This window comes from Castor canadensis, chromosome 10 (assembly GCF_047511655.1).
Source record: "Castor canadensis chromosome 10, mCasCan1.hap1v2, whole genome shotgun sequence".
Lineage (NCBI taxonomy): Eukaryota > Metazoa > Chordata > Mammalia > Rodentia > Castoridae > Castor > Castor canadensis.
The window spans coordinates 57467846-57494012 of NC_133395.1; the positions used below are offsets into that span (position 1 = coordinate 57467846).

General features: G+C 35.1%; 1 protein-coding gene across 3 annotated transcripts in view; it reads right to left on the minus strand.

The window, feature by feature from the left end:
* Ccdc122 (coiled-coil domain containing 122) overlaps positions 1 to 26167 on the minus strand; it is a 71983-nt gene that overhangs the window by 41489 nt on the left and 4327 nt on the right. The window contains exons 1-5 of one of the 3 annotated variants that reach the window (XM_074043348.1): positions 16975 to 17373; positions 16707 to 16710; positions 16367 to 16464; positions 7979 to 8377; positions 7142 to 7258 (exon numbers count right to left, since the gene is read on the minus strand). In XM_074043348.1, coding sequence (XP_073899449.1) covers positions 7142 to 7258; positions 7979 to 8377; positions 16367 to 16464; positions 16707 to 16710; positions 16975 to 17028 — 672 coding nt within the window. In that variant the 5' untranslated portion in view covers positions 17029 to 17373. Of the gene's footprint in view, positions 1 to 7141; positions 7259 to 7978; positions 8378 to 16366; positions 16480 to 16706; positions 16711 to 16974; positions 17374 to 26167 lie in introns of those variants that run through there. The other 2 variants (XM_074043347.1, XR_012436216.1) reach the window with 2 other exon arrangements.

Sequence of the window (26167 nt, forward strand, 5' to 3'; positions counted from 1 at the left end):
AATATTTACCCAATCAACTTCATGAGGGAGTAAGAATCCATAAAACAGTAAATTTCAAATGTAAGATATTATTTAGATATGTTCATAATAATTATGAGAAAGTATTAAGTAACAGAAAGCACTTGTACATAATCTCATGACTCTGTAATTCTGATTCTTGGTGCAAAGGTTCTTTGTGCACTATGATGTTTGCTCTAACATTACTTTTAATAATGAAAAACTGGATACCACATAAGTGCTCATCAGTGTAACATGGTCATATAAATTAAGGTATAATTATACTGTGGGCTATTTTATAGCAGTTAAAGAGAAAAAGGTGGGCCAATATGTACTAATGAAAAGCCTATAAAACAGATTGTTGAGTCAGTAAATGAGTTGTAAAATGTTACATATTGTACATTTATATAATCTCTTTTCCATAGGATGTGTGTCTCTGTGTGTGCACTATTTAGTAAGAGGTGAAAGCTATGACATAGAGTAAAGTGATAGGAGGTAATTTCAAAACAATTCTACCTTTCTCTAACATTTTAATTTCTACTAAGGAGAGCATATCCCTAGTTAGGTAAACTACCTTGAAATAAGATTATGAGAAAAAGTCCAACAGATCTGGATTCATATCCTACTCTGTTACTTATCATAAACTGCATAACCTGTATAAATTATTTACATATTTTTATGAAATTCTGTAAGATATGTGATATTATCATGAAGATTTAAATGAGATATCATATATAAAGTCTTTGAAAAATATCAGGAACTAAATAAATAAATACTCAACAGCTGTTCTTAAAAGGAACCCTCGTACACTGCTGGTGGGAATGCAAGCTGGTGCAACCACTCTGGAAAAAAATTTGGAGGCTTCTTAAAAATCTAAACATAGATCTGCCATATGATCCAGCAATCCCACTCCTGGGGATATACCCAAAGGAAAGTGACACAGGTTACTCCAGAGGCACCTGCACACCCATGTTTATTGCAGCACTATTCACAATGGCCAAGTTATGGAAACAACCAATATGCCCCACTACTGACGAATGGATCAAGAAAATGTGGTATTTATACACAATGGAATTTTACTCAGCCATGAAGAAGAATGAAATCTTATCATTTGCAAATAAATGAATGGAACTGGAGAACATCATTCTGAGCGAGGTTAGCCAGGCTCAGAAGACCAAAAATCATATGTTCTTACTCATATGCAGTCTTTAGATCTAGGGCAAATACAGCAATGTTGTTGGACTTGGGTTACATGACAAGGGGAGAACATATACGGGAGGTACGGGGTTAGATAGAAAACCCAAAACATGAAAGCATTTGATGTCCCCACTCCAGAGGAATTAATACAGAAACCTTAAAGTGACAGAGGTCAACATGACAAGGGGATCAGGAACCAGTGTAAAGATCAGTTAGAGATTAATCAACCTGGGTTGTAACACATTTGTACATGGAAGCAATGCTAGGAATCTCTCTGTATAGTTGTCCTTATCTCAACTAGCAAAAAATGCTATGTCTTTCTTACTATTGCTTATTTCTACTCTTCAACAGAACTGGAGAAAAGTGCAGAACAAGATCTGCCTGAAAGGGAGGAGGAAGGAGGAAAGAGGGTGGGGACAGGGGCAGGAGGGAGAAATGACCCAAATAATGTACGCACATGTGAATAAATGAATAATAACTTAAAAAAAACCAGTTGTTCTTACATTTTTACAAAACAGAAAAATTTGTTACTGGTATCTATCCAAATAATCCTTATATTGCCTTCAGTTCACCTTTTAGCCCTTTGCTTTTTTGGGGCTTCTCACATGGCTGGATTGCAGCTATATAGTCATAGCCATTGCTGGCATTAGTATATGAATATCTCTGCCAAATGTGTAGCTGCATGTTGTATGGTGCTAAGTTGAACCTGCTTTGTTCACGACCTCTGGTAGCTCTCAAAGTACAATATTTTTTCCCTATCCTCTTAAATTTTGAGCTCAGATTATACAAAATTTAGGCAACAGTAAGCCATCAATGCTTTACACAATGTTTGTTATCACAAAATATTGCTTGTAGCACTCATTATTTTCTAAAAACATTTTAGCTCCTCCAGCCTCTTCTTGGATTTCGTAAATAACACTTTTTTTTAACTTTGAACTAAAAATCACTGATTGTTACTTAATGCTTTATATTTGAAGCTTTGTGTTTTTATGCTTTGTATTTTTGCTTCCCAATTTTTTTCAGCAATGACTCATAGCTTATCATTATTTTCTTCTGTCTTATCTCTAGTTCCCTTCTCTGAAATCCATAAAAACAGACAATAGACAGGAAATAAAGACATTTGGGGATAAATACTTAGAAATGTCTTTTCATTTAATTATGATCCAGAAATGCTAAAAACATTTATTTGATAGAAAAACATTGAAATTCAAAAACCATTTTTACTTTTTCTGAACCAAAATGTAAAGGCAATAGTAATATAAAAACTAAAATATGCAATGCATAAAATGTTTGAAAGCATTAAAGATTAGTACAAAAGAATGCTATGGTCCTGGTAAAAGATGACCCTGAAGTGTACCAGGGCCAGGGCTAAAGATACTCAGAAGGGGTAGAAAAAGACTCAAAAGAAGAAATAAGTAATAAAAATTTTCTAGTATTTGAGCTCATCCTCTTTTTAAAAATGGGTTGTCTTGAGAAGGGAGTTGTTTATCAATGAAAATTCACATCAAACATTAAGTACAATTGTTGAAGAAAAGCAATGTTCTCAAGACAATGATGTGACTGTATTTGCACTTCAATTTTATAATTTATTATGGAGGATCCTTTCTTAAATTTTCTTTTTTTATTATAATATTGTAATGGAATTGAGGATCATTTTTAAATGCATTACAAGTAATAGAAATAAAATTAAAAAGCACAAAAGAGTCTTAACATAAGTATCCCTATTTAGAAGGCATAAAGAATTATTAAATTTTAGAGCAAGAAGTTTTCTAATGAAAACATTAAAAATGGAAGTCTTAACTTCAATGACAATTCCTCAAAATCTAACATTAGTTAATACCTACAACACATTTTACCATTTAAAAATACCAATTTACAATACTGCTTCTGATAAAATGGAGATGTACTTCATATATCCATTCTTCCTGTTAAGTACAACTGAAACCCCCAGACAACAAATATAAAACAAACACCAGAAGCTTCTGAAAAGTTGGAAAAAAGATAGCAAACTGGCCCAGGAGTTCAGAAACTAAGGAATGGTATGTGTTTCCCTTTTCCCCTATATATCCCAGACAGGATTTGGAAGAATATATCAAACTGGAAATCTCAATAAATGCAGAAAAAAATGTCCCAAGAAAGACTGTTCTCTTTAGCTGAAGGATGAGAAAATAGCAGCCTAGCAAGACAGATAATTTTCAGGAAATAACTCCTCTACTCAAATTAAATATCACAGAACAAAACTGTGGCCTCTCCATCACCCACACCAGTGAAGGCTCACTGGAAAGTATAAACTACTTTTGCCAGCTATACTGAAGTTCCTAATTCACCTGCTGGGGTGGAATCAGAGGGATAATTGGGGATTCAGGAGTTTAAATCTCCTCTGGGCAGTAACAAACCACATCCTCTGCTATTGTGGAGCCCATTTGAGGATCCTGGACTTCTACGTTCATCAAGCAGTAATAAGTCCTCTCCTTGCTGGGGTAAAGTAGAGAGGGCCTAGTGAAGTCCATAACACCATTCAGTGTAACAAAGCCATGTCCACACAGTGTCAGTGAAAAGTAGATGAGAAACATTAAGGCATCCCTCTACCTCCAAGTCAGGGTGGTATCAGGACAGCCGAAAACTCCTGCTCCTGACCATCAACAATAAGAAGCATTTCCCCCTTTGCAAGGGTGTCAATAGAAACAGGTAGGAGAATCTGAACTTCAACTACCACTCATAAGTAATGAAGATCTAGAATCTTAAAACATAATACCCAATATGTCTAGATTTCAATAGAAAAACAATTATCATACCAAAAACTAAGATCTCAAACTAAGAAATGCCAAGTAACATGCTCTAACATCAGTATAACAAAGAAGTTGCAATTATCTCTTGAGTACTTTAAAGTAGTCATCATAATATGCTTCAATAGGCATTTACAAGCATGTCTGGGAAAAAATAGAAAACCTTGGCAAAAAAAAAAGAAGAAGATAAAGAGAAGACCAAAATGAAAACTGAAGAACTAAAAGATATAATCAAAATGGATTTCAACTGTAGCTAGCAGGAACAGAAAGGAGGGAAATTAGTAAACTAGAAGAAAGGAGAATTAGGAATTACTCAGTTTGAGCAACAGAAAGAAAATGAACAGAGCTTTGGGGACCATGAGACTGTAACAAAATATCTAACTAACATTTATCGCATTAGAAACAAACAAGGAAAGGAGAAAGACAAGCTGAAAAAGTATTCAAATAAATAATGGCTGAAAAAAATCCCAAATTTGACAAAAGACATAAATCTATAAAATCAAGAAGGCCAGAGAACCCTAAATAGGATAAATCTAAATAAATCCATGCCAAAACATGTCATAGTAAAATGTGTGGAAACTAAAACAGAATATCTCAAAGGCAGCAAGAAAGAAACACCCACCAGTATATGGAAGGAAGGAAACAGTTCAAATAACAGCATATTTCTCATCAGAAATCATGGGGCCCAGAAGGGGCACAGCATTTTCAACTATGGGAAGAACTGTCAAGTCAGAATTCTACATTCTGCAAAAAAACACTTTTTAGGAGTGAAGGGGAAATCAAGACATTCTCAGATGAAAAATATAATGTGTCATCATCTACTCTAGGAGAATGAAATTTAAGTTTTCTAAAGAGAAAAGAAACTATAAAGGAAAGAATCTTAGAATATCAGATGGAAGAAAGACAATGGAGGAGCAAAAATACGAGTTGGGTGCTGATGATTCCCACCTATAATCCTAGCTACTTAGGAGGCAGAGATCAGGAGGAACAAAGTTAGCCCAGGCAAATAGTTCACGAGACCCTATCTGGAAAAAACCCATCACAAACAAAACAAAACAAGATAAAACAAAACAGGGCTGGTGAAGTGGCTCAAGGTATAGGTCCTGAGTTCAAGCTCCAGTACTGCAAAAAAAAAAAAGTTAAGTGGGGACACATGGAGAAGTCATGGCTTCTTTTTGAGGTGATGAAAATTTCTAGACTTTTGTGATGATTGCACATATCTGTGAATATACTAAAAGTCATTGAATTATATGCTGAAAATGGTGAATTGTATGGTATATGAGTTATTTCTCAATAAAGATGTTGAAAATTAGAGTTGCCAGATGGAAGAGGCACAAAACAACCTTCTGGACATGCTGGGGAAGTTCTATACCTTGACCTAGGCAATAGGAACACCAATATACATACACATCACACACATACACACATGCATAAGCCAACATAATCAAGCCAAACATTTACAATCTTCATACTTACTTTTATGACAACTATACCTTGATAAAATATGTTAGTGTAAGAAAACTACTTAGGTAATCTCAAATTCTTTAGTGTATTAAAATTCATTGCCCTACATTTTACCAACTGTAATATTGATAGTAAATATGGGGCATCAATGTGGTTTAAGTGGTCAATCTTTTATTAATGGGGCTGGTCATATTTTCAATAGTGTTTGGATATTCATATTTCAAAAAATAGGTCTTTTCACCTGGGTACAGTGGCTCACATCTATAATACTAGCTACTCAGGAGGCAGAGATAAGGAGGATTCTAGTTTGAGGCTAGCCCAGGCAAATAGTTTATGAGACCATTTCTCAACAATACCCAGTACAAAAAAGGACTGTTAGAGTGGTTCAAGTGTTAGAGCATCTGCTTAGCAAACATGAGGTCCTGAGTTCAAACCCCAGTACCACCAAAAAAACCCAGTCTTTCTATGTCATTTACCCAATGTTTAATATTTTCTTATCTTTTTATCATTTATATATAAGTGTTCTCTCAAGCTGAATTTATCTTCTCTATTGTTATGATGTACTTTCATAATCTAGAAACATATGACATCTCAAAAGTGAAAATATTCAACCATAGAGTTTATGGGGGCTTTTTTTTCTTTTTAAATGATTCTTTGACACAGATGGTTACATTTTCTCCATATTTCTTTAATATTCTTAGAAGACTATGTATGTATATGTGTATTATGAGATAGAAATCAATATTATTTCACATTTTCTTTATTTTTCTATTTAGTTTAACCTATCTTGCTTATACGATTTATGCATGGGTTAGTTTTAGATCCTTTTCTCTATTTCATTAATCATTTTCTAGTTTTATATCACCTATATGCTATCTTATTTTAACAAATTTTGATGTGTTAAAGAGCAAAAACAAAAAGAACCTAGTTGACTTAAATTCCTACTAAACTATAAGGTAAAAATCATGGTATTTCTTATAGAAAATATGATAAGGTTAAGGTTTTAATCTTCAAGTTCCTCACATGCTTTTCTATGTGTTAAATTAGTCAAAAGCAAGTTAAAATGTGCATCTTCTTATTTTCCATATTTGTTCTCTATTCATGTAAATAACAATGACATTGAAGCCTTGGGTGGTACAATACTTTTGAGAATTTAGTCTTACTTATGATTTTGCAGATCAGTTTGTTTTTACTTGACTCTTAGTAACTGCAGGTACAAAATCAGAAAGGTTTATAATAACATTTTCTAATGTCTTTTATTCTATTTTGAGGAGTCTCTGAATGAAAGAATGGTCATTCTTTCTGACTACCTAACATATGTTTCCTAGCCACTAATTAGGTGACAACTTGGTGGAATGAGGCCTGGAAGAATCCTAGGTCAATCTTTTTTTTTTTTTGAAATGGGGACTCAGGCTGGCCTGAAAGTCTTGATCCTCCTGTTTCAGCCTCCCAAGTGCTAGTATTCCAGGTGTACTCCACATATAGCACAGATCAGATTTAAATAGGAGTAAGTGTAATTGCTTGAATACATCCACATATTTCATCTCTTATCCACTGATGATTTGAATATCTGAATTCTATAGTCCTTTATTATTCTCTATTTTTAAAATTGAGCGTAAACTATGGAAATATGAAACTAGCATAAGCTTAAAAAAATAGTCTCATAAAACATTGAAGTCTAGGTAATTAAGACTTACCTCTATTTCTTTTCTTAGTTTTTTATGTGTCTTTCTTTCTTCATCAAGAAAACAAGTTTTTTCAATGATAGATTCTTTAATAATTATAATTTCATTCTTTAGCTTTGACATGTCTTCCTATAGGTTTGTAAAATTAAAAAATTCAAGTAAAAAAGGAATGGTCAATATAAATTTTAGACTTTTGGCACTGCCCTAATTTACGAAAACTCAAAATTTAATCAATAGGATTAGGTTGCTTCCATAAGCATACAGATAAAGAACTATTTCTCAAACTAATCAATCTTAGATTTGAAAACAATGAAAATAAGACAAAGAAAAACTGTAGTTATGATGGCAATTGCCTGACAATAGTACAAAGGATACTTTTTAATCCTTTAGTGAGAAATGGTATATACTTTAAGTTTGTATCTTTTATGGTGTTCAAAGAATATAGCAAGAGACATACAAAGATGTTTAAGGTGCAATGGTTAATTCCAATTATTTGCATAATAGCATTAAACACACTAAATTGATTTGAATTGGTCTGAATCCATTAGCATAGAAGCTAGAGCCTCAACATTTTTGTGAATTACACTTTCTGCAACAAACAGATTAATTGTTCACAATGATTTTGTTCAATCATGTTTTTAATAAATCCACAGGAAACCTGTAAATATCTCCTTTATGCATTTGTACATTGGGCTAGTTTTTACATAAGTTCTATACTTACTCAAGTCCTTTAAAATGGTGATAATAATTTCTAAATGTTGCAAAACAGGTGTGGGTATTTTATAAATTTTACTATATGTACTTACAAAAAAGAGTACAGAAAAAGTTTTCATACATAATAATTCAAACCTGTATTTGTTTTATTTTGTTCCCTCCTGGATTTTGGAGATCTTGTCTTAGTTCCTCTTTCATTATCTTTAGTTTTTTAATGCAATCTCGTTTTTCACTGAGTTCAGTCATACATGGCCATTTGCTTTCTATTTCCTTCAAGCTATCTCTATGTGCTTTCATTTTTGCATAATATTCATTATGTCTTATCATGTGCTCCTGAAAATCTTCCTGAGCTGTTTCTGTATCAATTTTAAGCTTTATATTTTCTGTATATAAGGACTTGATTTGAGATTCCAGAAGTCCACACTGAAATTTGGAATTCTCCATTGCAGTATCTTGCTGATAAATTTGCCTCTCTGTTTCTTTAGTTTCTGCAGAGACAGCTGCTATTTGTTTTTCAAGCTCATGAAGTTCATTCTGTAATATATTTCAACATCATCATTATTAATTCATGGTATTCAGCACAAGAGGAAAGTCATTGATCCATTATACATGTAGGAAAATCATTTAACATCAGAAAATGTATTTATCATATATACAGAAAACACCTGATGAATAGAAGGAAATATGCAATAGTGTAACACAATTATGTGATAATCTCAGAAGGGTTTCAGAGTTATATATTTCTTACTTTTTCATGTTTATCTAATTCTAAACATTAAAAGTATTATTTTGCTTCAACTTTGTTTTTTTCCAGTACTGAGGTTTGAACTCAAGGGCCTACACTTTGAACCACTCCACCAGCCCTTTTTGTGTGATGGATTTTTTCCAGATAGGGTCTCATGAACTATTATGCCTGGGATGGCTTCAAACTGCAATCCTCCTGATCTCTGCCTCCTGAGTAGCTAGGATTATAGGCATGAGCCACCGGCACCCACTTGCTTCAACATTTTATGTGTAAAAAAAATACTTAACAATGATTTCAGTAATATAGTTACGAATACAGGAAATATATATTCAAGAAAAGCAACATGATAAAAATCATAAAGCTCTGACTTAAGAATCGAAAGATCTAGGTTCCATCACCCTTACTGCTTACTGCTTGTATGATTATGCATAACAAGCTGAATACCCCATTCAAACCTCACTTTCTTCATTTGCATAAAATATCTACTTTGTTTCCCTGGGCACTGGGCATTGCTAACTGGTGCCTCCTTGTTAAAACTTGGTTTTCACAGCACCATTCTTCTCTGGTTTTCCTTAGCTAACTCTGAGCACTCCTTCTCAATCTCAATGATTCCTTCAAATATAGGTCTTCTTCAGTGTTCAGTCACCATAATTTCCTCTTCTCACTCTACACATGCTCCTTGGCAGTGTCATCCATATTCACATCTTGAACTATGTATTTGCTGATGGTTCACAGAATATAAGTGGTTCTTGTGTTCTATACCCTGTGACCACTGGTCACCTCAACTTCATCATGTCCAACAATCGGATTATCTTGCCTCCCTCCCTAGCCTATTTCCCCTTGTATCCATTATCCATTGCCAGAACCACAAAACCTCAGTGCCATGCAACAGTAACCAGGTGTTTATTATGGACATGACTGGGAGTACTTGGGGTGGCTAGATGATCCATATGGCTGGGAGCAGTGAGGATTTTCTGGGTGGTTCTGCTGATCTTGCTCAAATATCTTGGGGCTGTTACATTTGTTTTAAAAATGACTCCAGCAAAAATATTTAAGCTCTTTTAAATAGGAAATATATTTATTTTGTTCTTCCTCTTGGCATTTTTAAAAAAGGAAAGAACTAAATAGCTCCATATGAAACTAAGCACAGTTTTTAATCCAGTTTACTAACGTAAAAGGTAAAAAAGAGGAGGAATGGTGCAGATAAGTTGTGAAAGTCCTCAATCATTGTCATTATTAATCTTACTATACAGATGATGAAGCTGAGCTTTTGAGATGTTAAAAAAATAAAGGAAATAAACTAATGTGTTGAATCCTGGTTTTGAACTGAGTTATGTTTGGCCCTAAATTTGTAATTTTTATTTTTCTTAAGTAGATCAACATATAGGTATGCTATGTTTTTTAAAAATGTAAGTACATTTGAAATTTCGATATTTATTCACTTAATAAATTAAAAAAAGATCTGGGGGTTGACTGGTTGTAAGATGATTTGTTAGCTTTCCTTCTTTTTTTATTAGGATATATTCATTGTACAGGGGGGGGATTCATTAGATCACCATCACCATCTCTCCCCTCTACTCTATTCCCACCCCACTTAAAGCAATTTTAAGGTTTCTTGTTCTATTTCAATAAGTATATGAAGTCCATCTACCATATACCCTCTCCTTAGTCTCCTTCATTCATCCCCCTCTACACACACACTGTACCTATTTTATAGTCCTGTCCTTTGTTATTAATATCTAAGTCGATGTTCCAAGGGGTTTCCCAATGTGCCCCCCCTCTTGAGTCTACTTTATTTTGGTCCATTCAACCCCTTCCATTGCTCTCCCTTAGCTTTTTACCTCCCACCCTTCAGTTGGCTTTAACTGGGCTGACTAGGGTGTCTTGGCTCTGCTTTATGTGTATCATGTTCCAGTAGGCTGGCCTAGGCATGAGAGTTTTTTAAAAGCTTTACTTAAATCACATCTGCTAACATCCCAGGTAGTCACATGATCAAATTCAGAATAAAGGGGGTGGAAGTGTACCTACCCATGATGGGAACATATTGTAATGATATGGCAAAGGGTGAATAATTGGGACCAAGTTGCAAATTAACACACTCCAATATCCTCACGTAGTTAATAGTACCATCTTGGGAGACATCTTTAATTCTTTCTTTTTCTGTCTTTTTAAAATTTTTTTGCTGGGGATTGAACCTAAAGCCTCGTGCTACATGTGCTCTACCTCTTGCTACATGTCCCCTCCCTCTTTGTATTTTATTTCTGAGATAGGATCTGGCAAACTTTGCTGGGTAGCCTCAAACTTGTGGTCCTTCAGTCTCTGCTTCCTGAGTAGCTGGGATTAGAGGCATGTACCACCATGATCAACCTTCTTTTCTTTACTAGATATCTCTATCACCAAATTCTATAGATCCTCTCATCAAAATAACTCTGGAGGTCATTCTTCATACTTTTTTCTATCTAGTATTGTCATTCTCTTTAAATTACTTTGTAATGTTGGAGGGAAGGCATTGTGTTAAAAAGGCAAACTCTATCATTTTCCTGGCAAAAACAAGAGGTAAGTACACTGAAAAATGTGACATGCTGATGAACCTCAATTTTTTTATCTTTGGCTCTAGTATTTCAAATGTCCACTTGACATTTCTATTTGGAATCTAACAGATACCTCAACTATACATATTTAGAAAATAATTTACACACCAAATATGTTCTTCCCATACCCTTCTGATTTCAATAAACAGTATCATTTCTCCCTAGATACTCAAAACCTAGAAGTCATTCTTAATTCTTTTCTTTCCTTTTTCTCTATAATCCATTTTCCAGCAAATCTTGATGATTGGGGCTCCAACATAAAATCTCTAATTTAGGGCTGAAATGTAACTCACTTGCTTGGTATGAATGTGGCCTTGGGTTTGATCCCCAGCAGCACACACACAAACACACACACCAAAAAACCCCTTTTTTACTTCTGGCCAATATTTGTGATAACTCACTTTTAACTCATCTTCCCATGTCCATTCCTACCACTCTCCACAATTAGGCATCATGTATCAAGCAGAAGAATCTTTTTAAATCATTAATACATTACATACCTGCTCAAGGTCCTCCAGAAGTGTTTTATTGCTTCAATAATAAAATTCAAATTCCTTAAAATGAATTATAAGGTCATACATGCTTTAATCCCTATCTGCTTGCCATTCTTCCTATCTACTAGTCTCCCCTCTTTTTGCCTCCTTTCTGCTTATTAAATATGCCTAGTTCCCTCCTACCTAAAGGCATTTGTAATTCATCTACCTTAAAGTTCTCTATCCCAAGCTATCACCTGCTGGGTCATTGTCTTTCACAAATCAGCTTTCTTATTATTGTTGATTCACTGAATCAAACAAACTAACCAGTAACCCCAGTTACTCTCTACACATTATTATATTGTATTTCCTGTGTAACAAATCAATCTCTGAAATTATTTTCCTTTTATTTATTTCTTTATTGCTTGCTTACCCTGACTAGGAAGTAAGTTCTATGACTGCAAGAACCTTATCTGTCTTCTTCACTACTATCTTCCCAAGGCTTAAGTCAGAACTAGGCACAAAATAGATGCCCAGTAACTATTTATTAAATAAGTGAATGAGTGCTGCACACATAAGGGTCAGGAAAGAGACAAGTGTTCTGCCAGTTACATTAGGTTATCAATTCTATTGATCACTGTAGGGAGAGGTGACATTTCCACTAATTTGGCCATCTCTTTTCTGTTTTGGACTAATGTTGTTGACTGTTAAATTGTGTGTGTGTGTGTGTGTGTGTGTGTGTGGTACTAGAGTTCTAACTCAGGGCTTTGCACTTGCTAGGCAGGTACTCTATTGCTTGAGTCACACCTCCAGCCCTTTTTGCTCTGGTAATTTTGAGATAACAGCTCATATTTTGCCTAGGCCAGCTTGGACCATGATCTTCCTATTTTAGGCTCCCTGCCACTGCTGGGATGGCAGATGCATACCACCATGCCTAACTATTGGTTGAGATAGGGGTCTTATGAACTTCTTTTTTTTGCTCAAGAGGGCCTCAAACCATGATCCTCCTGATTTATTTCCAAATAGCTAACATTACAGGTGTGAGCCATTAGTGCCTAGCTAGACTGTTAAATTTTTTGTTAGCTTTGTATCTTTCTCTTTTGATCCACTTTCACACTTACACTAGAATTATATTGCCACTATTAATCCATCTTCTTCTTTCTCCTCTTCTTACCTTCCACTTTTCTTCCTTTTCTCTCTCTTCTCTGTTCTTTTTGTATGCTTATTGCTTTAGAGACAAACCCCACATAGTTGAACTTTGCAAATGATGAATTTTGACATTCTTATATACTTATGAGGCCATCACCACAATATGATAATAAACATATCCATTACCCACAAAAGTTTCCTTCTGCACTTTGCAAGCAATTGTCCATATCTCTCCATTCCTAGGCAACAGCTACTTTGTATCACTAAAAATTAGTTTGATTTAAAAATTTCTGTATAGTCATATATTCTTTTATTTTCTCTCATTTTAGATACAATAATTATTTTGAGGTTTACCTATGTTGTTGTGTAGATAAGTAGTTATTCCTTTTTATAGGTGATTAGTATTCCATTTTATGAATATACTATACTTTGTTTATCCATTCATCTAATTATGGGAATTTTTGTGGTTTCCAGTGGGCATACACACTAAGTTTTCTTGGGTTAAAACCCCTAGCAGTTGAAGGGCTGGATTATATGGTAATGATAGGTTTAACTTTTTAAGAAAGTATAAATTAGTTTCCTAAGTGGTTGTGTTATTTTACATTCCATCTAATAGGTGTGAGAATTCCATACCTATTGCAGTATTTGGTATGGACAGTTTTTTAAGGTTAAGCCAATCTAATGAGATATACATCCATACAATACATTGTCAGATATGTTTTCAAGTATTTTCCCAAAGTCTGTGACAACTTAAGTACACAAAGGTGGCCTCACCTTTTATTTTCCTCACATTTATTTTCCTAACAGTATATTTTGAAGTCAACTTAAAAAATTTTTTATGAAATTAAGTTTTTAAAAAATTTGCATCCAATTAAGTAAATCATTGCCAAAATCAACATCAAGGATTTTTTTTATTGTTTTCTTCTAGATGTTTTATAGTTTCAGCTCTTACATTTAGGCCTGTGATTTCCCCCTCCTCCCATGGTCTCAGGTGCTGGGCACAGAAGGCAGGTCTTTGTGCATACAAGGCAAGTACTCTATTACTGAGCTGCATCCCCTGGGTTTTTAAGACAAGTTCTCACTATGTACCACAGGCTAGCCTGAAATTTGCTATATAGCCTACAATGGCCTCAAACTTATTATCCTCCACCCTCAGCCAGGATGCCGGGATTCCAGGCATGTGCCACCACATTCAGTCTATGATTCATTTTGAGCCAATATTTTTACATAGTACAAGATGAAATCTGAGGATTTTTTAATTATCTTTTTCTTTTTATGTGATAATATCCTATTGTTCCTTTAACTTCTGATGAAAAGATTATCCTTCTTTAATTAATTGCCTTAATACCTCTTCAAAAGTCAATTGATATATATGGGGCTATTTCTGCAGTTAATTTTGTCCAATAGATCTATATGTCTATGCTTAGACCACATCACATTGTCTTGTTTATTGTGCTCTATAATAAATATTAAAATCAGGTAGTGTGGTGTCATAGAAAGATATTTGGGTTTTGTTTCTATATCTTAGTACAGAGCTACTAGAACCCTTAGAATTTCCTAAGAGATAAACAGTGATAAGGACATCTTTTGTTCTAATGTGGCAACTCTTCATGGTCCCCTAAAGAGCTTCAGGATGGGGACAGGTTGTCAGAAAGACCAAGCCATTATTAGAACTATCAGCCCTACCGCCCCCGGCCTTTCAGGAGGGGAGTGGGAGAAGGGCTAGAGATTGAGTTAATAATTAATCATGCCAACTTGATGGAATCACCATAAAAACTCTTAAATGAAAAGGTTTAGAGAACTTCCAGGTTGGTGAACACATCAAAGTGCTGGGAGAGTGGTTTGCTCAGCATAGAAACTCCATGCACAATTCCCTTCTATATCTTGCCCAGTACATCTTCTCTATTTGGCTGTTCCTGAATTAGATCCTTTATAATAAAGTAGTAATAGTAAGTAATAAGCTTTCCTGAGTCCTGTCACTCTAACAAATGATCAAACCTTGGCCAAAGGGTCAAAGAAATCCCTGATTATAGTCAGTTGCTCAGAAGCATAGGCAGTCTGTGACTAGTAATTGACACCTGAAGTAGGGGCAGTCTTGTTGGACTGAACCCCTTAATTAGTGAGGTCTAATGGTAACTCCAGACAGTGAATTGAGTTGTTGGACACTCAGTTGGTGTTTGGAGAATTAGAAAATTATTTGCTGGTGCTAGAAAACATTACAGGAAGTATGACTATGCCAGTACTATTCAAGGCCTCTGTGAATTTTCTCTGGAATATCATCCTCCCTACCTATAAACCCTTAAACTGGTCCCAGAAACCCAATCATTTAGGTGAACTCCAGCTGTCCTTTAAAACTCAACTTTGAAACATCACTTTTTTTTGTCATCATTCCTTCTTCAGTGTTAAATATGTGTTGGGGCCTTGCCTCTGTTGTGTTGTTGATATGATTACCTGCAAGTAATTACTTATTTACTTCCTTGTCTCTTTCCACAGTAGGTGATGAACAATACAAGGATATAGACAATGTTTAGCAAAATACCTGAAAATTAGGCTCTCAATTTAAGTGAAAATAATGTCTGTGAAACCTTTTAAGATTGAAAAGTTTAACAAAATTTTTATAGAAATTTAATACATTATTCTTGTATTATATTCTATTGTATGAATATATTATTTTTATAATTGGCCAACATAATGCAAAGATTAATAAGAAGTCATTTACCACATTAATGTAATTATCATCATATGCCTGCTAGTACATTAATACTTAAAAGCCAATGTCAAAATCAGGCCCCATACTGTCCACCAGAGCCCCATCAAGGATAGCTTACATACATTTACAAGTTCACTTATTTACTCCTCATGAAAACCTTAGAGGCAGGTCCTATTATTATCTCCATTTTACAAATGAGGAAACAGAGGCACAAATTCAATCATAGAGCTAAAAACTGCAAATCTGGCCTTTCAAACAAGGCAATTCATGCTCTATAGCCTATTCTTTTCATTTTTATGCTATATTTAACAAAAAATCCTTACAAAATACAAAATACTGTTTTCATTTTAATTTCTGTAGTCATATTCACAGAATACACATATATTTAATTACACTTCATGCAAAGACCAAGAATGGCTCCCATGTTCCCTGCAGTGGGATTATGAATATTATGAAAGGGAGGGAACATACAGAGGCTGCTTGAAATATTCACTGACACCTAGTGACTCACAAGTCATAGCTTTACTGGCTTACAATGTAACTTTCCTTGAATTCATCATTTTAGAAAAAACCTACCAAATAGTAGTAAATTTAAAAGACTCTATGTGACATGTTGAGTTTTATGTATTACACTATGGATGCAATGACACTGCTGAATCTTTATACCAAAGCTTTATACTTCCATAAACCTGGAATACTCATATAGACTTCAGTTAGGGAGAACGGAAAAATTGAGGGACTAAATATGAATTTAAATTTTATACCAATATTAAGTATTCGGAATAATTTTCCTGTCACTAATATAGTTTTAAAGAAACTGCAAAGAGATTTAAAAGATTAAATGAAATTAGTTACCTGCAAATGGAATAGAACTTTTCTGTTTTTTTCTATTTCTGATATTTGTGATTGTTGTTGTTTTGCAACTTGCTCTACAGCCTCAGTCAATGATGTGTCTTGGGTACCCACAGCTAGATAAAAGAATAAATGCAGACATTAAGAAAATTACATTTCTTTGCACAAAATCATGAAAAATTTGATGCTTTTTTCTTGTAAATTAACTATATCTAGGTTTGGTTATCTTCTTTTACTGACTCTAAACAAAACCAAAATCAGAGGCAATAGTTAATAGGCAATTCAATGTTGCTCATAGAGATGTTACACCTTTTCCTTTACGGAACATTATAAATATTTTGACTGTCCTAATTTTTCATCCAGACCACTTGCACATATATTATAATTATAGTGCTACCATAAAAAGTGGGTAGCAATTATAGTTGATGAATTTCATTATAGACCTGCATTTTCAGGTTGTTATGCCTTTTCTAAACACTGTGTATATATGCATGTACTTCATGGTGAAATGTAACTACATTCTATTATAATCAGTTACCAATTTTAACACAATTATCTTTTCATATGACTTTTTTGCTGCTATCTTTTAATTATTTATTTTATAAGTTTGCTTCATTACCTTCTTCAGGAATTCCTTTACTCTTTCTTTCTTTGTTGCCTGACATTCTCTGTGCCTACAATCTCTTCTTCCCCCTTTTTAGTTCACCTTCTTTATTCCTTCAAAACAATCTATATTGATAGTTTCACGTTTCCTTGTTTTTTCCTATTATATATTCATGATCCTGAAAGTTAAATTGTCAAGTTCATCACAGGGATTGCAATGGAATTTCATCATTAGTACCAATAATTAAAATGCAATTGTCAAGTGAGATTTTTGTAAGGAAAGTGGAACTGTATTTGAATCTTGGTTCTCCTACTTTTCAGCTGTTACGACCTTGAGCAAGTTTTCTTCTCATATCTTCAGTATTCTCATCTTTAAGACCTCATAGGGCTATTGTAATACTTAAAGCTATATAAGCTTTAGATATGACATATATATTACATATATTTATATATACATGTAAAACATGCTTAGCATAATACTTTACACTGAAAAATTATTGTGGATTTAACAGGTACTTGCTACAAATCTGATGAAACAGATTTTGAAACAATACAGAATCTGTGAGAAATAATTCAAAGAATACTTAGCAATTTCTGCCACAGGTATAGAAGGTAGAGAACATGGCATACATGTCCAGTGTTATTTTGCCCAGATTAAGTCCTAAGCAGGTTTAAAATCATATTTTAGTCTATTCTTTATTCAGGGGTAACTGAGAAGATGAAGAAGCAGGCATGTTACTCCATTGAAAGATTAAGAGAAAAAGTTGTTCCAAAACAAGAGGGCTAAGATTGCAAAGAAATGAGCATTACCAGCTTTAGGACAAAGGGTGTCTAATTCATTCCTACACAGAGGAAATGGTACCCATTTTCATGATTAATGAAAAGAATTCAATGTCAATAAAATATTTTGAAATTCAAGTTTCTATCTCCTATTTAACATTTGTATAAAAGGATGTTTCTATTCAGACAACTGATCCTTTAAAAAGTTGATTTTTGTAGAACTATGTTTCCAAAACTTACTAAAGTGATAACAAATTTTGTAAACCAAAACAAGTGGTAAAACATAGTAGTGAGGCACATGTAAGGAAGCCTCCACAGAGAAGTCCTCAAAATCACTAAATAGCTTTCCTAAAGATTAAATACAAAGTACCCATATACTTATTACATGTGTTTTCTAAAAACAAAATTTAAAGAATTGAAACATAATATATAAACAAAAAGTAAAACAAAGTGAAATTGCTTCCTATATGAGAAGACTAAAATCCATTCTTGAAACAATACAACTAAAGAAATCCTGAGAGATTAGCTAACAAATTGTTATAATAACCCATGGGGATTTAATATTCTTTCTTGTCTCTTCATGCAAGCTCCTTCAAATCACTCTTCAAACTTAGCTCCCCTTGTCATTACTCTATTTCCTTTCCTCACAACATACAGAATTGTCCCAGATCAGGACTAGTGAATCCAAATCTTGTTTTCTCTCCAGCTCTTTTGTTTCAGTTACATGGTCACAGTCTTCACCCTTAACTCTACCTATTTGCCTTGACAATGCATACCTTTATACTTTCAGTCAGTTCTCTCAACTGACTATAATGTAAGTGCTTCTATTGTACCTGCTGTGAGCCAGACACTGTTTTATGTGCTTTAGATAAAATAATAACAGCAAAACTATATAGTGTGTATTCTATGATGGGTAGTATCATAAGAACTTTACAAGTATTAACTCACTTGACTCCATGAGGTACATGTTATTATAATTTTCATTTTACAGAAATGTATGAGGAAGTACAAAGAGATCAAGGAGTTTAAAGTCAAATATCTAAACAGCTATTGCAATATAATTTGAATTGTAAACTTTGGTTCTAAAGTTCATGTTTTGTTTTTTTTGCAGTACTGGGGTTTGAACTCAGGATCTACACTTTGAGCCATTCTACTAGCCCTTCTTTGTGATGTGTTTTTTCAAGACAGGGTCTCACAAACTACTTGATCCCTGACTCCTGAATAGCTAAGATTGCAGATTTCAGCCACCAGTGCCTGGCCTCAGGGCCTCATACTTGCTAGGCAGGTGCTCTACCACTTGAGTCACTCTACCAGCCCTCCAAAGTTCATGCTCTTAACATTATACTAAACTACTAAGACTATTTATTTCAAAGAATCTTATCTTTACATATTACTCCAGAATCAAACCATTTAGTATTTCCTTATTGTTAAAATGTCACTGTAATCAGCTTCCTTTTATTCCCCCCCGTGGTGCTAGTGATTGAACCCAGAGCCTTGTGCATGTATGCTCAGCACACATTCTACCACTAAGCTACATCCTCAACCCCCAGCTTCCTCCTTTCTATTCCCATTAGTACTGTCTACTTTTCTTCTTTGGGGAACTATCTCAGTAAAGTGCACTGATGGACCCACTGTAGCTACTATAGACTTCTAATGGCTTCAGCAACACAATGTGCATGACTGAAGAGGGAACCCAGAGAGTTTTTTGTGCTCCTGGGAAATTCCTGCTTGAGAAGTTACCTTCCTGGTGAATCCCATTTCTTCCTCCTCTATATCAGTGTTATTTCTACAATCTGCCGAAGATATACTGGACACTATTTCCATCATACTCTAAATCCTTGTTAACCTTAATTTTCAGGAGGAGTCTAACATTCCCAGGTCATCCCTCATTATAAAGATGCATCCACTGGCTCACCTACAACCCAAGTCTGTGACCATCCTGTCACTGACTCAAGGACCCCTGGAGAGTCTCGCTATCCCTCTTCCTGCTACAGCAGCCATTTTTGTTCTCACTGATCATTCCCATCATTATGCCTCCTGTCATAGCAAAGCAAAATTGTTCTCTTGACCTTGACTCCAAACCCATTGAATTCAGAACTTGAAGGCAAGCATCTCATTTTGTGTTTGTGGCACCTACGTACAGCACAGCTTCCACATTTATAACATTGTATACATGTATATGCCTGTTTTGCACTGAAATGAATTTGGAAGATACATTTCAAGAAAATTCAAAACATTCTTTAGGTTTCTGTTTTATTAGCTGGTTGTGGGAAAGTTTAGTACTTCCAATTTTGTACTATATTTTGATTAAAGAGCTATAGTGCAAGTTTCAATTAATTCCATCTGAAGCCAGTGTTATCTTCTGAGCCAAAATGAATGTTTCTTCTGATTGAAAATGGTGATAGATTGGGAGGAATCCTATGACATGCAGACTCACTTCCCAGAGATGAACATTGTGCAGGACATTCAACTTTCTAACTAAGGTGGTTTGGAATAGAGTTATATGTTTCTCTGAAAAAAAGCATTACACCTGGGAATAGAGTGCCCGGGTTGGGGGTGGGGGTCTGTGTCCAGTGTTGGGACAGGAGAGCAGGGAGCTCCACAGCAGGGCAGGCTGTTACAGGCAGGAAGCCAAAAAGTAATGAGAATGAAGGAAAGAAGCCATGGAGGAGGACAGGCTTGAAATAATATGTAGAAATACTATAAAAGAGAATTAAAATACATTAAGCATTATTTCATTAATGTTCAAAGACATTTCTGTATAAATTGTTCTTGTTCTTGTTTCTTGTTGACAGATGGGTCTTGTTATTGAAATACTGTGAAACCAAAAACTGAGACATCCAGCTATCAGTTGAGATGGGGTCTCATGAATTTTTTGCCCATGCTGGCCTCAACCCACATAGCAAAAATTATGAAATCTCTTCAGTCAATAAAAAGGTTAATATGTCCTTATTTTTCCAAAAACAAATTATGCTTTGTGGGACCGGAACTCGAACGCAGAGCTTTCCTGAAGGAGCCTCAGAAGCCACCCAGCTAGCTCTCTGCTGTCCAAAAAGGAGGCATGTAAACCTTCCCATTTGCAAGGGCACAAGGCAAGAATGAAGGGACAAACACAGTCCCTTCATGTGGGTGGCATTGGGTGGACAGAACTAGCCAGGCAATAAGCACTCTAGCTAATTTCACATTGTAAGTCTGGCCTATGATCTGTGAGCAACAGGAAAATCAATCCTATGTAATATCTTGAGGTTCAAATGTATAAAATTCTATTCTCCACAACACACCTTTTTCTAGTCAACAGAAGTACTTTACCAAATCTAGTATATATAAAAAATGCCTTATTCAGGATGATAAATCTCTTAATTTGATACTGTGTTATACTCCCCTACCCTTGTATATTCTTGCTTTATGACCTCTGAAACTCAAGTTCCATCTTCAGCAAAATAATCTCTTTCCTCAACCTCTTCAGTGAACCTTCCTTTCACCTTTTTGCTTTAACTAAAACCACAAAATACTACTACTTCATCCTCAAGTCACTAAGTTTGGAGGTGATGCATTTTTCTTGTTCTCCATTACCACAGCCAGGCTATTACCCTTCTGTTCTCTTTTAATCCTAGATTTTTTTGTAGTTCATGCCATCAGACTAAGCTGTACTCTCTCATTACTATCATCTGACCCCTAGTTCTCCCCTCCTCACTCCATATTATAGCATCTGACTATTTTTCTATCACTGCCCCTCCTATATTTCTTTGGAATTTCTACATGCACACAGGTGGGGCATCTAATGCCATATCTTCTCAGTTCCTTGATGTCTTCTCTCACCTATCTTCCCCAGCTACCACAAATTATAAAACTACCTCATACATTATCTCAGATGTAAACTGCATTTTAATTTTTCTATCTCATTCCATCTAGTATTTTGAATATAAGAGTTCTTTAATCACACCTAGACTCCCCATCCGTTGATTGTTCTACCTTGACTCCACTACCTTGACTCTACATGACTCCTTGGTCCCTCACATACTCTTAACTCCTTACATCACTTAGATTCTTTTGCATTTGCTGTCATTTCTCCCTCAGCTCTTTTCCTGATCTATTTCCCTGGTAAAACCACAACTGGTTGCTTTACACACTCAAATAGCTAAATATGCTTAAAGAAAGACACAAAGCCCGGAGTTGATGGCTTACACCTGTAATCCTAGCTGCTCAGGAGGCAGAGATCAGGAAGCTCTCAGTTTGAAGCCAACCAAAGCAAATAGTTCATAAATCTTATCTTGAATATACCCAACACAAAAAAGGACTGGCAGAGTGGCTCAAGTGGTAGAGTGCCTACTTAGAAAGTGTAAGGCCCTGAGTTCAAACCCCAGTACCATGGCACAAAAACAGACATAAAGACCACTGGAACAGAATAGAGGACCCGGATATGAATCCACACAATTATACCCACCTCATTTTTGACAAAAGTGCCAAAAAAATACGATGGAGAAAAGACAGTCTCTTCAACAAATGTTGCTGGGAAAAGTGGTTATCAATCTGCAAGAAACTGAAACTAGATCCATGTCTATCACCCGGTACTAGTATCAACTCAAAATGGATCAAGGACCTTAATATCAGACCCAAAACTCTGAAGTTAGTACTGGAAGGAACAGGAAACACTCTGGAACTAATAGGTATAAGCAGGACTTCCTCAATAGAACCCCAGAAGCTTAGTAACTAAGAGAAAGGATGGACAAATGGGACTTCATAAAGTTAAAAAGCTTCTGCACAAAAGAAATGGTCTCTAAACTGAAGAGACCACCCACAGAGTGGGAGAAAATATTTGCCAGCTATACATCAGACAAAGGACTGATAACCAGAATATACAGGGAACTTAAGAAACTAAACTCTCCTAAAATCAATGAACCAATTAAAAAATTGGCAACTGAACTAAACAGAACTTTCTCAAAAGAAGAAATTAAAATGGTAAAAAGCACATGAAAAAATGCTCACCATCTCTAGCCATAAAGGAAATGCATATCAAAACCACACTAGGATTCCACCTCACCCATTAGAATAGCCATCATCAAAAACACCATCAAGGGGAAAAAGGAACCCTTGCACACTGCTGGTGGGATTGCAAGCTGGTGTAACCACTCTGGAAAAAAATTTGGCCGCTTCTTAAAAATCTAAACATAGATCTGCCATATGATCCAGTAATCCCACTCCTGGGGATATACCCAAAGGAATGCAATACAGGTTACTCCAAGGCATCTGCATACCAATGTTTATTGCAGCACTATTCACAATAGCCAAGTTATGGAAACAACCAAGATGCCCCACTACTGACGAATGGATCAAGAAAATATGGTATTTATTTATTTATGTATTTATGGTATTTATACACAGTGGAATTTTACTAAGCCATGAAGAAGAATGAAATCTTATCATTTGCAAGTAAATGGATGGAATTGGAGAACATCATTCTGAGCGAGGTCAGCCAGGCCCAGAAGACCAAAAATCATATGTTCTCCCTCATATGTGGACTTCAGATTTAGGGCAAATACAGCAATGTTGTTGGACTTGGGTCACATGACAAGGGAAGAGCACATAAGGGAGATATGGGAATAGGTAGAAAACCCAAAACATGAAAGCGTTTGATGTCCTCACTGCAAAGGAACTAACACAGAAACCTTAAAGCGACAGAGGTCAACATGAAAAGGGGATCAGGGACCAGTGTAAAGATCAGTTAGAGATGAATCAACTTGGGTTGTAACATATTTGTACATGGAAGGAATGCTAGGAATCTCTCTTTATAGAGATTAATCCTTAAATCTCTCTTTAAGATTTATCCTTAACTCAACTAGCAAAAACCCTTTGTCTTTCTTATTATGCTTATGTATTCTCTTCAACAAAATTAGAGCTAAGGGCAGGACAGGTTCTGCCTGGAAGCAAGGGGGGTAGGGGGGAGAGAGGAGGGGAGGGAGACAGGGGGGAGAAATGACCCAAACAATGTACACACATATGAATAAATGAATAATAAAAAAAAGTACCATCAAAAAAAAAAAAGACACTGAGCTGCACTGTAATCACACTTTAAATTCAAGATAGTTTGTGTCAAGTCGATCCTTTAGGATTCCCCAAATTTCATACATGATTATTTCACTCCTATGTCTTTGAATCTCCCGTATCTCTTTTTCTTTCTTCATTCATTTGATAACCTATCATCTTATTTAACTAATAAAATATTAGACAGACTGGTAAATTACACACTCACTGGTCTTTCTGCCCCTGTACTTATATATTAGCTTATCCTTTTTTTTTTTTTGGCAATGAATAAAGTGTCTTTGCCACTATCTAAGGCCAATCTTCTTCTTTTGTACTCCTTTCTCACCTCTTTAAGGATGCTATGTCTTTAAATGTTTCCTCAACTTAATTTCCTTCTTTATTTGGTCATACATATTATTCTAAATAACTCATCATAAATCAAACACTACTACAACCACACTTGTTTTTACACTATAACGCACTTTTGCTCTACACACATTTCTTTATTCCCCTTTATAGCCAAGATGCTTGTTGTCCTTCCTTTTATTCTTCTTGAACACACTAGAATCAAGCATTTACTACTCTACCTTTAAAGCTCCTCTATTGCATCTATGACCTCCACATTGCCACATTCAGTGGATATATTCAGTCTTCATTTTACTTGCCCTATTGGCTTTTGGCTTCTTTTGCTGTTTTCTTACATTAGTTTTGTGTATTAGTGCTTTGCTTTTTCATATCATTTATCACCACTAATATCTTTTACACTTGTTTTTTTCTGTATGTTTCAACTAATAGAAGCTCCATGATGGGAGAGAGCTACAAGAACCCAGAACATGTCTAACTGTAGCCTATCTATACTTCAGTTCACCCTGCTCTGACAGAATAATGCTCCTGAAACACTGTTCTGATCATGTCAACATCACTGCCAATTTCAACTCAACTCAATTTCACATGGCATCTTCTTTAGCTTTTCTTGACTTATGGAAGATGTAATCTCTTTTTTTACAATCGTTTTTCTGTATTATACTATGATAAATAGCAATACAGGTTCTAAAGGAAGACAGAACCAGTTTTGATTCCAGATTGTGCTATTTACTAGCTTATTAGGTAAATTATTTCTAACCTGAGCCTCAGATCCCTTACCTGTAGAATGGGAAAGATGGTAGTGCTTGCTTCATCAGTATTATTGTAAGGACTATTCATGAAATGAAGCAATACAGCAAAAGCATTCAGCAAATTTCTACCACATAGTGAGTATTTGATACAATTTTATTCTTAGTATTTTCATTATTTTATATTATCTTTGCAGCATCTTACTCATTTTTTTATTGCCTAAGACATCTGAAGTAAACTAAGGAATGAAGAAAGTTAGATTTATACAATCAAAAATAAAGTAACTATTACTTCCTAATTTCTGAAGTGATATAAATTGAAAAACTCTTACATGACTATTCATGAAAGGATATTGGCTTTAAAATTTGGCAGGGTTTTTTTTTTTTGTGGTACTGGGGTCTGAACTCAGAGCCCAGCCTAGGTAGGTGCTCTAGTACTTGAGCTGAATCTCCAGTCCTCTACTGTAAAATTTGGGAAGTTTTTTGTTTGCTTTTTGTTGTGGTTGTTTTGGATCACTATACTAGAATGGAAAAAAATGAAAGCAGTCTATTGCCATCTGCTGACAGCTTGTTAGAACTGCATAAATCGATGCAAACAGACATTAGGGACAAGACCATATGAGTTTCAGAAAAGTTAGAACATCATTAGTCATCCGAAAAGAATTAATAAATTAAATTATTAAAACTTTATAAGAAGCTAGGTGGGATAGTACATTCCTATAATTCCAGAATTCAGGAGACGGAAGCAGAAAGATCTTGGGTTCAAGTTCAGCCTGGTCTATACAAAAAGACACCACCTCAAAAAACAAAAACAAGACAAAACAAAAAAAAACCAGAAGGTTACTGTTATTGTATATCTGTTTCAGCAGATTCTAAAATCTGTTTTACGATTACTCTTTTTTCTGGCCAGACAATGAAATTAAGGTTTCAGGACACTTTAAACAGAAGGAAACCACAGGTTTTATATTGTTCCTGAACTCCCTATCCAAAATAGTATAGGCAACATTCATATGTTATCCATATTCTATCAAAGGTGGGATTATTCTGAATGTACAGACAGGTTTTGATAGTTTTGGACTACCAAAGCCTCTCATTTTTGAGTGTACACACAGAGGGTTGTTCTGCAGCTCAAATGCAAGCTATAAAGGAGGTAACAGTTTCAAAAAGTTTCTTACCTCTGGGACAGAAATTAGAAGACTTTGTTGAAATCCAGTCATAACCTACCCGCTTGTCCCATTCTGGAAACTAAGGGATAAGGTCTTTCCTCTCCCCCTAAACAAGTAAGCAT